This window comes from Chiloscyllium plagiosum, chromosome 11 (assembly GCF_004010195.1).
Source record: "Chiloscyllium plagiosum isolate BGI_BamShark_2017 chromosome 11, ASM401019v2, whole genome shotgun sequence".
Classification (NCBI taxonomy): Eukaryota; Metazoa; Chordata; class Chondrichthyes; order Orectolobiformes; family Hemiscylliidae; genus Chiloscyllium; species Chiloscyllium plagiosum.
Window position 1 is genome coordinate 78,724,029 of NC_057720.1, and position 15,019 is coordinate 78,739,047.

A 15,019-nucleotide genomic window follows, 5' to 3' on the forward strand; every position below is an offset into this window, starting at 1 on the left:
CGCAACGTCGAATCTCCTGTTCCCTGGATGCTGCCTGACCTGCTGTGCTGTTCCAGCAATAAAGTTTCAACTTTGATCTCCAGCATCTGCAGTCCTCACTTTCTCCTAGAGTTCCCACCTACCCCAGAAACAGCCCCAATTATCCAAGAATCCAAAACCCTCCCTCCTGCACCATCCCTGTAGCCACATGTTCAACTCCTCTCTCTCTCCCTATTCCTCGCCTCACTAGCACGTGGCACAGGCAACAAACCAGAGACAACAACTCTGTTCATCCTAGCTCTAAGCTTCCATCCTAGCTCCCTGAATTTCTGCCTTAAATCCCCATCTCTCTTCCTACCTATGTCTTTGGTGCCTATGTGGACCACGACTTGCGGCTGTTCCCCCTCCCCCTTAAGTATCCCAAAAACACGATCAGAGACATCACGAACCTTTGCACTTCAGATTTCTGAATTTCCTCCCCATTTAGAAAATAGTCCATGCCTCTATTCTTTCTACCAATGTGCATGACCTCACATTTTTCCATATTATACTCCATCTGCCACTACTTTGCCCACTCTCCTAACCTGTCCAAATCCTTCTGCAGCCTCCCTGCCTCCTCAATTCTATCTGCCCCTCTATCTATCTTTGTGTTGTCTCCAAACCTAGGCAGAATACCCTCAGTTCCTGCATCTAGTCATTAATGTATAAAGTGAAAGCTGTGGTCCCAACACTGAGCCTTGCGGAACACCACTTGTCACCTGCTGGAGTGCTGAGAGTCATATACAATGTGTCACTGAGAAGGCAACAAATCTGAATCCAAATAGAATCTAGTGGCATAAAGGAAATTGAAAAATGAAATTGCAGCTTGCACTTTATAGTGTATGATGACACAGAAAATATTATGATGTAGAGGTGCTGGTGTTGGACTGGGGGTGGACAAAGTTAAAAAGGTAAAAACAATGACTGCAGATGCTGGAAACCAGATTCTGGATCAGTGGTGCTGGAAGAGCACAGCAATTCAGGCAGCATCCGAGGACAGGCAAAATCGACGTTTCGGGCAAAAGCCCTTCATCAGGAATGGGGGTGGAGGAGGCCCAGCACCTCCATATCCTCGGCAGAGTGGGAGGGGGAGTTGAAATGTTGAGCCACGGGGCGGTTTGGTTGATTGGTGCGGGTGTCTCGGAGATGTTCCCTAAAGCGCTCTGCTAGGAGGCGCCCAGTCTCCCCAAGTTAAAAATCACACAACACCAGGTTACCCAAAGTACAACAGGGCTATTTGGAAGTACTAGCTTTCATAGTGCTATATATATTGAAGCAATAATTTTAATTGCATGGCACTGATCGTTTGCTGGAAATTCTGTCTTATGATCCTGCCCCACCCGTCACCTGATGAAGGAGCAGCTGTCAGAAAGCTAATAAACCTGTTGGATTATAACCTGGTGTGGTGTAATTTTTAACAGAAAATGTTGTATATCTCAGGAAGAAAACTGAATAAAAGTCAAAGACAAGTCCACAGTTGGGAGGGTGATTTTTAACGTGGGAAAGACGAAGGAATGAGGGTCGGTTGAATGCACATTGGAACGTAGGAACTGCAACGAAGGGAAGAAAGCCAGACAGCGATTGAGTAAAACTCGCGAGTTCTCACTTAGCCTATTGGTACACGCTTCCTCGTTTCCCCGCCCTAATCTCCAGCGTCCAGAGTTTAGTGGGAGTACTGTGGAAGGGAGCTGAAGCAACAGCAATGGGAATCAATCTCGGTGACACGTTCCCAAATTTCGAAGCTGACACAACAGTGGGGAAGATAAGATTCCATGAGTGGCTGGGAGACTCGTAAGTTAATGAAATAAACACAATTCTTGCAGCAAATTGTGAGTTTCAGGCGTGTAGAACGTTGCGACATGCGGCGCCTGCGCACAAGATGCCACTGTTGCAAAGTGCATATTCCGAAGTATCAGAATCACGAAAATAAAGCCCGTTGTTCATTTTAAAGCCAACGTTTTTTTTTCGTGCGTCCGTCTCCTTTCGGGAAGCGTGTACATTTTGCTTGCCAGATCTTATCAGGGAGCGCATACACTCTGCCCAGATGGTGCAAGCCAATGCATGTCGATTTGTGTGACTGTGTAGTTTGATCCCGCAACGGTGTTGACTGAACTGTCAGATCAAAAACGTGGTGTCGTGTTGCTGGTACTGAGCTGTACCTATGCAAGAGTGGCGGGTCAGAAAATTGGCGAGTTGCCCTTGGCAGGAGTCCTGGCAATGTGCAGTTCTGGAGATATGCGGGTTAGAGAAGGAAAAAGCAGGGTTTCAAATGTCTGTTTCCAAATGCATGCGGTTTAACCCAGTGGCGTCTTGCGGATTCCTGCTCTGGAGAGTCGTTGTGCAATCTATTATCAGAGATCTTTCAACACTGTCACAATATGATAGACATGATTTGGAGATGCCAGTGTTGGACTGAGATGGACAAAGTTTAAAAATCACACAACACCAGGTTATAGTCCAACATGTTTATTTGGAAGCACTAGCTTTCGGAGCGCTGCTCCTTCGTCAGGTAGTTTGTGGAGTATAAGATCGTAGGTCACAGAACTTATACCAAAAGTTTATAGTGTGATGTAACTGAAATTATATATTGAAAAAGAACTGGATTGTTGTTAAATCTTTTAGAATGACCATGTTGGTTTTAGTTCTTTCATATGTGTAAGTTTTTTTTAAAAGTTATATTCTCAAGTGAACTTTAACAATTGGTGTCATGTCGGCCCTGATAACGCATTGAAGGTGTGAGCTTCCCTGTGTGAGACCTGGCTGTGCCACAATAGTCGGACTGATTCTAATAAAAAAAACAGATTTACAGAATCTTACATGGATTCATGCAGTTTTTGAGCAAAGTAAAATGTAATTCTACAAGTACAAATTCAAGTACAAAGTCTGATAGTATTCAGTATATTCATTCCGCGCCCTAAGGGAACAAAGGTCGAGTTGTCGACTGACTCGGATGGAAGGCCATCGACCTGAAACATTCTCTCTTTGTCAACATGTGTTGCCAGATATGCTGAGTAATTTTAACATTTTCTATATTTATTTCAGGTTTCTAGTGTCTGAAGAATTTTGCTTTGTGACAATTGTCCTTATGTCCCTGAATGACTGTATCCTAGGGAGAATTTATATCATATCATAGAATCCCAACTGTGTGGAAACAGGTCACTTGGCCTAACAAGTCCACACCGACGCTCCGAAGAGCATCCCACCCAGACCCATTTCCCCTACCCCATCCCTGTATGTTCCATGGCTAATATACCTAACCCACACATCCCTGAACACTGTGGGCGATTTAGTGTGGCCAATCCACCTAACTTGCACATCTGTGGACTGTGGGAGGGAACCAGAGCACCCCGGGGAAACCCACACAGACATGGGGAGAACATGAAAACTCAAAACAGATAGTTGCCCAAGGTTGGAATCAAACCCCTGGCGCTGAGACAGCAGTACCAACCATTGAACCATTGCATATTGATTTACTTTTTTTAAGAGACTATTTTTAAAGTTTCGGCTGTTCATAATTTCATATAGTTTCTGGAGATAATTCAATGACCCTTTTGAAAACCAAGTTGTCTCTTCCCTCATAACCTTGTGAAAGCACAAATCATTTGTTTTAAAGATTGATGAGACAACATGTCACAGTATCTTCTATATTGGCCTTATCCCAATTGACCAGAGAAATATTATCCCTAACTTTTATTATCCAAGGAACAGTTTAGGTCCCCTAAAAACCTTCTTATGGAAGCTGTGCTGTAGCGTGTAAACGGGGAGAGTTGGCTTAGAATCTTTCAAAAAATCCAAACTTAAAACAAGATTAGAGTATAAAAACATGTTAAATAACTTAAATGACGTTCCTTCCCCTCTCCACTACGATCAGGAAGTGTTTTGTCATTCTAATTGTGATATTTTGGTTTGTGCACATTATTTTGCAATCCTTGAGAACCATGCAGGTATCACCAGTTTTCAGTGTCTCTTTTTTTCCCATCGTGCCAGTTATGAGTACTTGGTTGCAAAATGTGTCCAACTGGACAAGATGAAACAGCTTGTCAAGAAGTCACAGCCTGGATTGAGTTTTGGTGGGGGATAAGGGGAATGTTCAAAACTAATCAGGAGAAATAATATTTCACTCATCGGGTAGGTATACAGAACAGGCTCCATAAGGATACATTGGAAGCAGTTATTACTATTCATTAACATGTATTCAGTCGGTTTCTTTCAGGGAAAAGTAGTTATGTTGTGTATGAGGAATTCAAGACATATCTGGGTAGATGTAGGAGACATTGGAGGTGCAGGTGAATTTGGTTCTCTGGCTAATAAGGGTTTTTTCCTGCCTTGAATAGGTTTCCTCAACTCAGGCCTGGGTCTGCTATAGCACAACTGACAGTTAACGCTTAGTCATTAACTCCATTATCACCATATTACACAATACCAGGAACCATAGAGTTTTCAACCTAATTATGTGATGGGAGTTTAGGTGCACAAATACAGAAGAGCAAAAGGAGGAAAACGGTGTTTAGAAAGTATTTGGGGATAGAGTCACAATCTTGAATTTGAAAGGCGGTTAAAATTCCTTTACTGATTTTTCTGTCCATTGTTCTATCCCCTCCCAAGCCAGGTCTTTCTCTTCGTGGAATATTTGGACAGAAGCTTGTCTCTACACCCATGCTCCACTTTATATGGAAGGCTTCGTACTTAGTAGAAATGTAATAGTGTACTAATGGTTATTGTTTGTTATACAGATGGGGTCTTCTGTGCTCCCACCCTGCAGACTACACCCCTGTTTGCACCACAGAGCTGGGCCGTATGGCGAAGATGGCTTCAGAATTTGAAAAGCGCAACGTGAAAATGATAGCACTTTCTGTTGACAGCGTTAAGGACCATCACGGGTGGAGCAAGGTACAGTTCTTTGTATGGAATATCACGTCTAGGCACTTGATGCTTTGAAATGAATAATAATGCAATTGGAATAATTGTACTTTCAACTTTTAAACAACAAAGCAGAGTGGTGTCAGTGTAGTAGAAGGTGCTCACTGTCCATGAATTAGTGAGAGGCTTGTAAGTACATCATTTATGAGGTATAATTTGCAAAGTTAAAGAAACAGCTGTAATGTTGTGCCTATTCAATTTTTATGGGGTATTCTGGGGTATTGTTTTTGACAGTCAAGAATGTGGTTTTGGAAAAAGACAGCAGGCCAGGCAGCATCCAAGGAGTTCCTGATGAAGTGCCGGTGGCTTAGTGGTTAGCACTGCTGCCTCACAGCACCAGGGTCCCAGGTTCGATTCCAGCCTCTGGTGACTGTCTGTGTGGAGTTTGCACATTCTCCCCGTGTCTGTGTGGGTTTCCTCTGGGTGCTCTGGTTTCCTCCCACAGTCCAAAGATGTGCAGGTCAGGTGAATTGGCCATGCTAAATTGCCCCTAGTGTTAGGTGCATTAGTCAGAGGGAGACAGGTCTGGGTGGGTTACTCTTCGGCGAGTCGGTGTGGACTGATTGGGCCGAAGGGCCTGTTTCCACACTGTAGGGAATCTAATCTAATCTAATGTGCTTACGTCCGAAACATCGATTCTCCTGCTCCTCGGATGCTGCCTGACCTGCTGTGCTTCGCCAGCAGTACACACTCGACTCTGAACTCCAGCACGTGCAGTCCTCACTGTCTCCTATTATTTTTAACACCTTGTCTGTTACACATTGCCCTGATGAGTGCAAGTGATGTGTGAAAGTACGTTGTTTTCTAGCAATACTCATGTTTCATGATATGAAACGACTATCTTAAATTAAACTTCGTCCTGTTTTACCGCTTACTGATATTTGGCGGAAAGATAAACTTGGAGTTTTCACAACAAGGGATAAGCAGGGATTTGTATTTAATCATAAACAACAGCACATTTCCACACTCAATGGCAGTTATATAATTACTACTGAGTTATTATAGATCATACACCTACCTGTTCTGCCAGGGTAATTCCTGCCCTACTATTTCCATCTGAAGTGCCCAGCATGGATACAACTTGCTAAAGGAATAAATGAACAAAAACATTGTAAAGTGCTTTCACTGACCCAATAATTTAAATCTTACCATTTCTTTGTTGGCATTATAATTAGCCATTATACCCTATTACTAACACACTTTACAATGGGGATTTCTGTAAAGCTGGCAGCACAGTCAGTGCTTATGTTTGCTTTTCTATCTTTAAGAAAATAAAACTCTTTTGGCCACAGTGTACCATGGAGTGAATAAGGCAATCAATAAAATCGTCAAAAACCTGTAGTGCCGTTGAGCTGGCAGGAGTTGAGTTTTTTTTTTAAATTTGGAAAATAGTCTCCCACATTAAATAGTTCCTCTGTTATATCTGTACTCTGCAAAATGCTAGCATTCAGTCAATATCAACTGGCCAGAAATCAGAAATGTCGTACTAGGTGACAAACGCACCTAATTGTGACATAGAAGGTACACTTGTCTGGCTGAAACTTTATGGAAGTCTCAGTATCTTTCTTTGTTGCAACTGTCCACAAAGCAATAGAACCAGAAAAATGGTTGTGGCTTTTGATCCTATGCTGCTGTCCAAACCCATTTCAGTGTCATCATCCTGTATTTATTTCAAGTAATTATGAAGTATTAAATAAATATTTTAAGCAATAATTTGTGTTACAATTGACACTTGAAGTAAAACAGTGCTATAAAATTAGTGCCTGGTTGTAAACAGAAGATTTATTCCTTTCATATTCCTTCCGTTGTCTTTAGAATATCTATCAATGACCTGCTGTTATAGAGTCATAGAGATTTACAGCATGGAGGCAGACCCTTTGGTCCAACTCATCCTTGCTGACCAGATATCCTAAATTAATCCATTTCCATTTGCCAGAGCTTGGGCCATATCCCTCTAAATCCTTCGTATGCATATACCCATCCAGATGCCTTTTAAATGTTGCAAATGTACCAGCCTCCACCATTTCCTCTAGCAGCTCATTCCATATACACACCACCCTTTGTGTGAAAAAGTGGCCCCTTAGGTCCCTTTTTTAAATCTTTTCCCTCACCTTAAAACTGTTGTTGAGGTTTCTCTGCCTGAACCTGTTTTTTTTTCAGTAAAGCATTTTTTTGTCATTATAATGACGCCTTTTTAAAAAAAAATCACATCCATATGCCACTATTCCATTAGAATCACTTGTGAATGTGGTGTTGGACCTCTTAATACAATATCCCACTCAACATTTCTGTCTCCCCAATTGTCTTTGTTTTTGGAAGAAGTCATACAAACCTTTTCAGAAACTATAGTATAATTTCTGATAAATCATTGAATCCCTGCGGTGTGGAAGCAGGCTATTTGGCCCATGGAGTCTACACCAACTCTCCAAAGCTTAGCCCCCCCAGACCTACCCTCTTACCTTATCCCTCTAACCCAGGCATTCCCCATGGTCAGTCGACCTAACCTGCACGTCTTTGGCCTATGGGAGATTCACACAATTTAACAAGATCCCAATGTAAACCCTATGCCCATTTACCTTAGATTTTCATCAGGGGTGCATCTATGGTCCACCATCTTGTTCACGCCAAAAAGGTAATGACGCCTAAATTTGGCTGACTGAATTCTCTTGTATCAATAATTTTGGATTATATTAGCAACCACACTTGCAACCTTTGTTAGGTCAGCTGAACTTTCCATTTTCCTGTCTCTCCTAATGTTGTAAGTCTGGCAATGTTAATTAAGTATATCTTGTTAAATGAATACGTCATGGCTGGGAGTGGAAATCTTGTTCTGTCCCTAATGTGAATGAATACAGGGAGGTAATGAGCTGAACGTTAAGACTTCCTTAGCTACTCAAGAATACCAGGATCTAATTGACATAACCAGGTCAGGTATTCTCAAATTTCGAGTTCACATTGAATGGCTGGGTGTGCTTGAGGCAAGAGTAAAACAGCTTTTAAAACAACAGCAGGAAAATACATTTTCATTTGGGTACTCAGGTTCTCCAAATCCTGGCCTGATACAGTGCATTGTGGACAGAGTTGAAGTGGACGCAGTCAGAACTGTGTAATGTTTTGGATTGACTATTACAGCTGAAGCCTGTACACCTGAAAGACCCCACAACAGGTTCTAAAGTAGAATCAGGAGCCCTGCATATTTCTCCCAATATTTCTCCCTTCACCAAAAAAAATGCAGGTTAAAAACTCATATTTTTAAATAGATATTTGTAATAACTGCTGCATATGGTCGTACGAGTTATTATATTTAAAAATAATTAATCCAAACACTTCCTTTTTCATAATATTCTGAGAATGATAGATGGAATAAAGTTGTTAGTGAATACTCTGTTGGATGAAAATAAAACTTCCGTATGTTACAAAGCCTTGAGCTGATTTGGTGCATTAAAGTTTGCAGATGACACCAAAATCGGAGGCGTAGTGAACAGGGAAGAAGGTTACTTCAGAGTACAATGGGATCCAATAGGTCGCGGAGTGGCAGATGGATTTAATTTAGATAAATGTGAGATGACGCATTTTGGAAAGGCAAATCTGAGCAGGACTTGTACACTTAATGGTAAAGTCCTGGGGAGTGTTGCTAAGCAAAGAGACCTTGGAGTGCAGGTTCATGGTTCCTTGAAAGTGAAGTCACAGGCAGATAGGATAGTGAAGGCGTTTGCAAAGCTTATCTTTATTGGTCAGAGCATTGAGTACAGGAGTTGGGAGGTCATGTTATTATGGCTGTACAACCACATGAGTTAGGCCACTATTGGAATACTGTGTGCAATTCTGGTCTCCCTGTTAGAGGAAGGATGTTGTGAAACTTGAAAGGGTTCGGAAAGATTTACAAGGATGTTACCAGGGTTGGAGGGTCTGAGCTACTGGGAGAGGCTGAATAGCGAGGTTTGAGAAGATTTGTAGCTCAGGTTGAGGTTTTGGATATAAGTTTGCATGTTGAACTAGAAGGTTTATTTTCAGACGTTTTGTCACTATACTAGGTAACATCATCAGTGAGCCTCCAGTGAAGCACTGATGGTATGGCCCACTTTTTATTTGTGTGTTTAGGTTTCTTTGAGTTGGTGACATCATTTCCTGTGGTGATGTCATATCCATGCCAATGTGTTTGGTAGAGTTCCGGTTGGAATGCCATGCTTCTAGGAATTGTCGTGTGTGTCTCTGTTTGGATTGTCCTAGGATGGGTGTGTTGTCCCAGTCAAAGCGGTATGTAAAAATACTAGTGAGATACAGATGAGCAAGGACACCACTTTGACTGGGACAACACATCCATCCTAGGACAATCCAAACAGACACGCAAGAGAATTCCTAGAAGCATGGCACTCCAACCGGAACTCTACCAACAAACACATTGACTTGGATCCCATTTACCACCCCCGAGAAAAAGAATGGGAAATAACATCACCACAGGAAATAAAATCACCAACCCAAGGAAACCTAAACACAAATAAAATGCGGGCTATACTACCAGTACTTCACCGGAAGCTCACTGATGTGAGATGTTACCTAGTGTGGTGACGAAATGTCTGAAAATGAACCTTCCAGCTCAACGAGCAAACTTGCATCCAGAGGCTGAATAGGCTGGGGCTGTTCTCCTTGGAGCATCGGAGGCTAAGGGGTGACCTTTATAGAGGTTTATAAAATCATGAGGGGCATGGATAGGGTAAATAGACAAGTTCTTTTCACTGGCGTGGAGGAGTCCAAACCTAGAGAGCATAGGTTTACAGTGAGAAAGGAGAGATTTAAAAGGGACCGAAGGGGCAGAGTTTTTAAATCGTGGGTGGTGCGTACATGGAATGACCTGCCTGAGGGAAGTGGTAGAGGCTGGTACAACAACATGTAAAAGGCATCTGGATGGGTATATGAATTGGAAAGGTTTAGGGGGATATGGGCCAAATTCTGGCAAATAAGACTAGATTTGTTAATGATATCTGGCTGGCATGGATAATTTAGACTGAATGGTCTATTTCTTTGCACTAAATCTCAATGACTCTGACGTAAACTACGAATGAATTGCTCAGCCAACTCTTTGTCATTTTATTGAATGCAGTGTAAAGATTGGCAGCAGAATTCCTCAGAATTCAAGCAATGATAGTTATTATAGAGAAATTTTTATTAGTGTTCATGTTGACCTTTGTTTGCCATGTTGTAGGATATTAATCACTACATCGGGGAACCGCAAGTTCAAAATCTACCGTTCCCCATCATCGCTGATGAGAAGAGAGAGCTGGCTGTGCAACTGGGAATGCTGGATCCTGCAGAAAAGAACAGCCAAGGGCTGCCGCTGACTGCTCGTGCTGTAAGTTGTCCTTTGCACAGGCTAACGTGATGTTAGGCAACTTACTTGCTGAGCTGGAACTCCGCTGTCAGAGTTGCGTTACCTGTTAATCAAGTTAGTTGTGCTGTGAGCTCATTTTGTTTCTGATTAGGCAATTTAATTGGGGCGATTCTTGCTGTTCTGTTGGACAGTGGGAGAGCACTTTTAAAGCAGACGCACTCGAGTGATTGAGAGCTGTGTGTCAGGAACGTGACTGGTTTGTCTCTCCTTCCAAACTTGAGATTTGGAAAAAATTAGATCCAAGAATTCATCTCCTCTATTCTGCATTGGTCGTGGGCGTACAATGCTGTTATATTGCTGTGTGGGCTGGTCTTGTTGGTCGTTCTTCAGGTACTTGAAGTTGGCTCTTCCAGCCTTCCATGTGAATTGTCCTCTAATCCTGTTTCAGTGATAACCATTGAGCTTGAGACAAGAGCTGTTCTCCTGTCAAAGTTAGAGTTGATAAAGTGTGGCGCTGGAAAAAAACACAGCAGGTCAGGCAGCATCAAAGGAGCAAAAGAGTCAATGTTTTGGGCATAACCTTTCATCAGGATGCCCCAGGGTTATGCCTGAAACAGCAACTTGCATGCTCCTTAAATGCTGTCTAACATCTTGTGCTTTTTCCAGCACCATACTTTATCAACTCTGACTTCTCCAGCGTCTGCAGTCCTCACTATCTACTACTTGGAGAAAAATTACTGTGTTGAGCACTTATATGACTGCTTGCATATACTTAATCTGTCCTTGGTGAACTATAGTTAGTCACAATGCTTTTGCAGAGAATATGAACTGCTAGGGCGAGATCATAGATTAAACCAAAATTTTAAAAAAGCCTTTGTCAAGAAAGCAGTGACCGAGCAGTTTGTTCAACACCATCCTCCATCTTTTGAATGTTTTCTGTCCTTCTTATTTTCAGGTGTTTGTTATTGGGCCTGACAAGACCCTGAAGCTGTCCATCCTTTACCCAGCCACCACGGGGAGGAACTTCGATGAAATCCTAAGAGTTATTGATTCCTTGCAGTTAACAGCTTGCAAGAAGGTGGCCACACCAGTGAACTGGAAGGTGAGTGCTTGCCGCACTCTCTATTGTAGTCACAGTCTCAGTGACTGAACAATAGACTAGCCAATAGGGCAGCTCAGCGGTTAGCACTGCTGTCTCACAGCACCAGGGACCCAGGTTCGATTCCACCTTTAGGTGACTGTCTGTCTATGTGGGGTTTGTGCATTCTCCCTGTGTTTGCGTGGGTTTCCTCCCACAGTCCAAAGATGTGCAGGTTAGGTAGATTGGCCATGCTAAATTGCCCATCGTGTCCAGGGTTAGCCATGGGAAATGCAGGATTACAGGGATAGGGTGTGAATGGGTGGAATGGTCTTCAGAGGACTGATGTGGACTCGATGGGCCGAACATCCTGCTCCCACACTGTAGGGACTTTGTGTCTTTCTGGTTAAGAAAGAACTAGTTTGTGTATTAATTTAGATAGAAGGTGCTCCAGAGACTTGTGAAGTGTTGGGAGAGGAATTCAATCTTTTGTTACCAGACAGAAAAACAAGCATTGGTAAATCAATACCCTTGCTGCACTTTCATTGAAATTAAAGAGGAAATGGGAAGAGGTGCAAAGCTGGCTGCCAGGTCTGTATCACCTTTGTTTATTGACCAGTGACAAACCTTACAATTGGAGTTACGTTCTTCCCAAAATTATCAGGAAAATAATAAAATTTAGGGCACCTATTCAAACCATTCATTGAAACAGGTGGGACTTGGTCTAATCTTAGCACATGTAATTTTTTTAAAAATGTCTACACTGATAGCAAGTTTTACTTTTTTTAAAAAAAGAGCCCTTCATTTCTCCACAGGCTGGTGGGGAGTGCATGGTGCTTCCCAATATTCCAGAAGATGAGGCAAGCAAGCTCTTCCCAAAGGGAATTCGCACTATGGATCTCCCGTCTACGAAAGCATATCTGCGCTTCACACCTCAACCCTGAAACATCTCTGCAGAGACTTCACCACGAAACCAATCACTTCCACTTCTGTTCTGTGCCTGTCCTTATTGCAAGTGTGAACAAATGGAAATCATGTTTGAAGTCAGATTGCCTTTCTTTGCGATAGGATTTCTCACTGTAACCTTTCGATAATAAAAATAGTTTTCTGGAACATGGCATTTGTGAAGACTGTTGCAGATCTGGTCTGGTTAAGCAAAAGCTGTAGTGAACATGATTGCATTGTAAAACAGCAAGAAGGAGACCACAGTAAAATTGGTTAGACTCTTAAAACCGCTCTAAACATTGCAGTTTATGAACAACTGTTCACCTGCTGCAGTCACTACACATTCCAAAATGTGATTACTTTGAGATGTTTCAAAAATACTGGAAACCCTCAGCAATTCAGAATTTCTAATCAAATTGCTGGAAAAGCTCAGCAGGTCTGGCAGTATCTATGTGGAGAGAAAGCAGAGTTAACATTTCAGGTGCGGTGCCCCTTGTTCAGAACAGAGGTTATGATATATGTTGTGCTGAGAAGGAAGCAGAGGCTGAAGTTTTTGTGCTGGCAAACCGTTTTGAGTTAATTCAGCAGCCCTAAATCCTCATTGAGCGTAATTACTCAAATTTTCTTTGTCTTCCCTATCCTAAGGTTAAATAGAGACACCACACCCAGCTGTGCTGTTCCTATCCAGCTCTGGAGTTGTGAAAATTGCTTAGGATAGAACCTGACAACAATAAAGCTTCCCTCTTTTATGCTCATGCCCAGGTGTAACTGGGTAGAGAGGATGCAATACCCACTGATACTTTGAGCCGGTGCTCACGGAACAATAGTAGCATGTTGGACTGCAGAGCACAAGGTTGCATGTTCAAATCACGTCAGGCTCCTTGGGTCTTACAGGTTAACAGAGGCCGTCTTTTGCGGATGTTTATTGCTTAAAATCCACTGATACTTTTCAGTGCTTTTAGAGAGAGGTGAGCAGTGCAGTGGGTGGAGTGCTTTATCTCCCTCTTCAACAACATTTGACGTAATCATCTTCCTACCTCTTCCCTCAACTTTTGGTTTCATTGCATTACTTCTAATGGGCTTTGCATGTAGGCTAATCACTTGAAACACTAGTTCGTGCCAGCGATTCAATGGTGAAAAATGCCATGAGTGATTTGGTGGTGGGAAGGGATTGCCATTTGGCTGTGTGAGATAATACATTGTGAATATTTTCAAGGGCAAGTGGCCTTTGGCTGGGCAATGAACCAGAATCAGCCACAGGGCCCTCAGACTTGAAGTTGAGAGGCTGGTTGGGGAGATGGTTTCTGGATGGTAACCAGAAGCCCAGAATGGATGCTTGGATCGGGGAGGGGGAAGCAGCTGGAATATCATAACCTGAGTGATCCTTGAGGCAACTGGACAGCACTATCGGCACAGGCAGCACAGTGGCTGAATGATTTGTGCTGCTACCTCACATCGACAGGGACCTGCGTTCGATCCTACCTTCGGACCACTGTTATGCTGTGGAATTTGCAGTTCTCCCTGTGCCTGCATGGGTTTCCTCTGGGTGCTCTGGTTTCTTTCCACAACCCAAAGATGTGCAGGTTAGGTGGATTGGCCATGCTGAATTTCCCATTAGGTGCAAGCTAGATAGATTAGCCATGGGGAATGCAGGGTTACGGAGATGGGGTAAGGGTGTGGGCCTTGATGGGATGCCCTTTGGACAGTTGGTTTGGACTCCACTGGGCTGCATGGCTTGTTTCGAAACTAGGGATTCTATGATTCCTTGGCACTTGGATGATTAAACCAGTGTGACAAAATGAGGCAGATAATGTCCTCTCCCACCCAGCATGAATAATAGTTAGTCAGATCTGCTTCACTTACAAATGAAGCTAATCTCCAAACTGTATTTTTTGTCTCTTTATCCTGTCTATGTCCAGGCATTGTGCATTCCTCAGGGCAAGGGCTTAGAAAGATGTTCCTGCGTTTAAGTTGCTGACTTTGTCATATCCCATTTTTGCTGTTTTGTTTATTATTATTCATATATTAAGTCATTAGTTACTTTCAAGTGTCTGTCTTTAACCTCTGATACCCAACGCTCTGCAAAGGATGTCGCAACATCATTGAAAGCTGGGAAATTAAAGTTCAAAAGTTTTCTTTTTGATTTCATGGGATGTGAGGCATCACTGACAGGGCTAGCATTTCTTACATATCCAAATTCACCCAGAGGGCAGTTAAGTCAGCCACATTGCTGAGTGTCTGGAGTCACATAGAGGACAGACCAGATAACGATGGCAGATTTCCTTCCCTAAAGGGCATTAGTGAACCAGATGGGTTTTTAACAATAACTAATAATGGGTACAGTTATTTTTAATCAATTTGTTCAGACATGACACACATCTGAGGCAGGTGAGATGTGAACTGAGGCCTTCTGGCTCAGAGATAGAGACACCAACATTGTGCAGTGAGAGCTCCTCAACCAATAAGGAGTGCAGCAGTGGTTGGATGCCTGCAATTTATTAAATGCAAAATTAGCCAGAGTAGGGTTTGAACTTGCAGCCCTAGATGTACGTTTTTTTGACTGAGTTTACCAGTGTAACACCATCTCTAAGTAATTGTCATTCATCCTTTAGCAAGTAGACAGGCAGGAGGCTGGAAGAATGTAGCAAGCCAGGCAGCATCAGGAGGTGCAGAAATCGATGTCTCGGGTGTAACCCTTCAACTGCTACACCTCCTGATGCTGCCTGGCT

At 42.7% G+C, this 15,019-nt stretch overlaps 1 protein-coding gene across 1 annotated transcript; it reads left to right on the forward strand.

Annotated features, from left to right (window-relative positions):
* The first annotated feature begins 1,516 nt into the window (after window positions 1-1,516).
* On the forward strand, window positions 1,517-12,458 carry prdx6 (peroxiredoxin 6). The gene is made up of 5 exons (XM_043699911.1): window positions 1,517-1,809; window positions 4,752-4,908; window positions 10,142-10,288; window positions 11,223-11,369; window positions 12,161-12,458. The coding sequence occupies exons 1-5, from the start codon at window positions 1,721-1,723 to the stop codon at window positions 12,287-12,289; spliced, it is 669 nt and encodes a 222-aa protein (XP_043555846.1). The 5' UTR covers window positions 1,517-1,720; the 3' UTR covers window positions 12,290-12,458.
* Window positions 12,459-15,019: the final 2,561 nt, after the last annotated feature.

What these genes read in the sequence shown, in the direction of transcription:
- prdx6 (XM_043699911.1), top strand. Translation starts at nt 1,721, where the DNA reads ATGGGAATCAATCTCGGTGACACGTTCCCAAATTTCGAAGCTGACACA. An exon ending in CATGAGTGGCTGGGAGACTC is followed by an intron (nt 1,810 to 4,751) that starts GTAAGTTAATGA and finishes TTTGTTATACAG; the next exon opens with ATGGGGTCTTCTGTGCTCCC. An exon ending in CCACACCAGTGAACTGGAAG is followed by an intron (nt 11,370 to 12,160) that starts GTGAGTGCTTGC and finishes ATTTCTCCACAG; the next exon opens with GCTGGTGGGGAGTGCATGGT.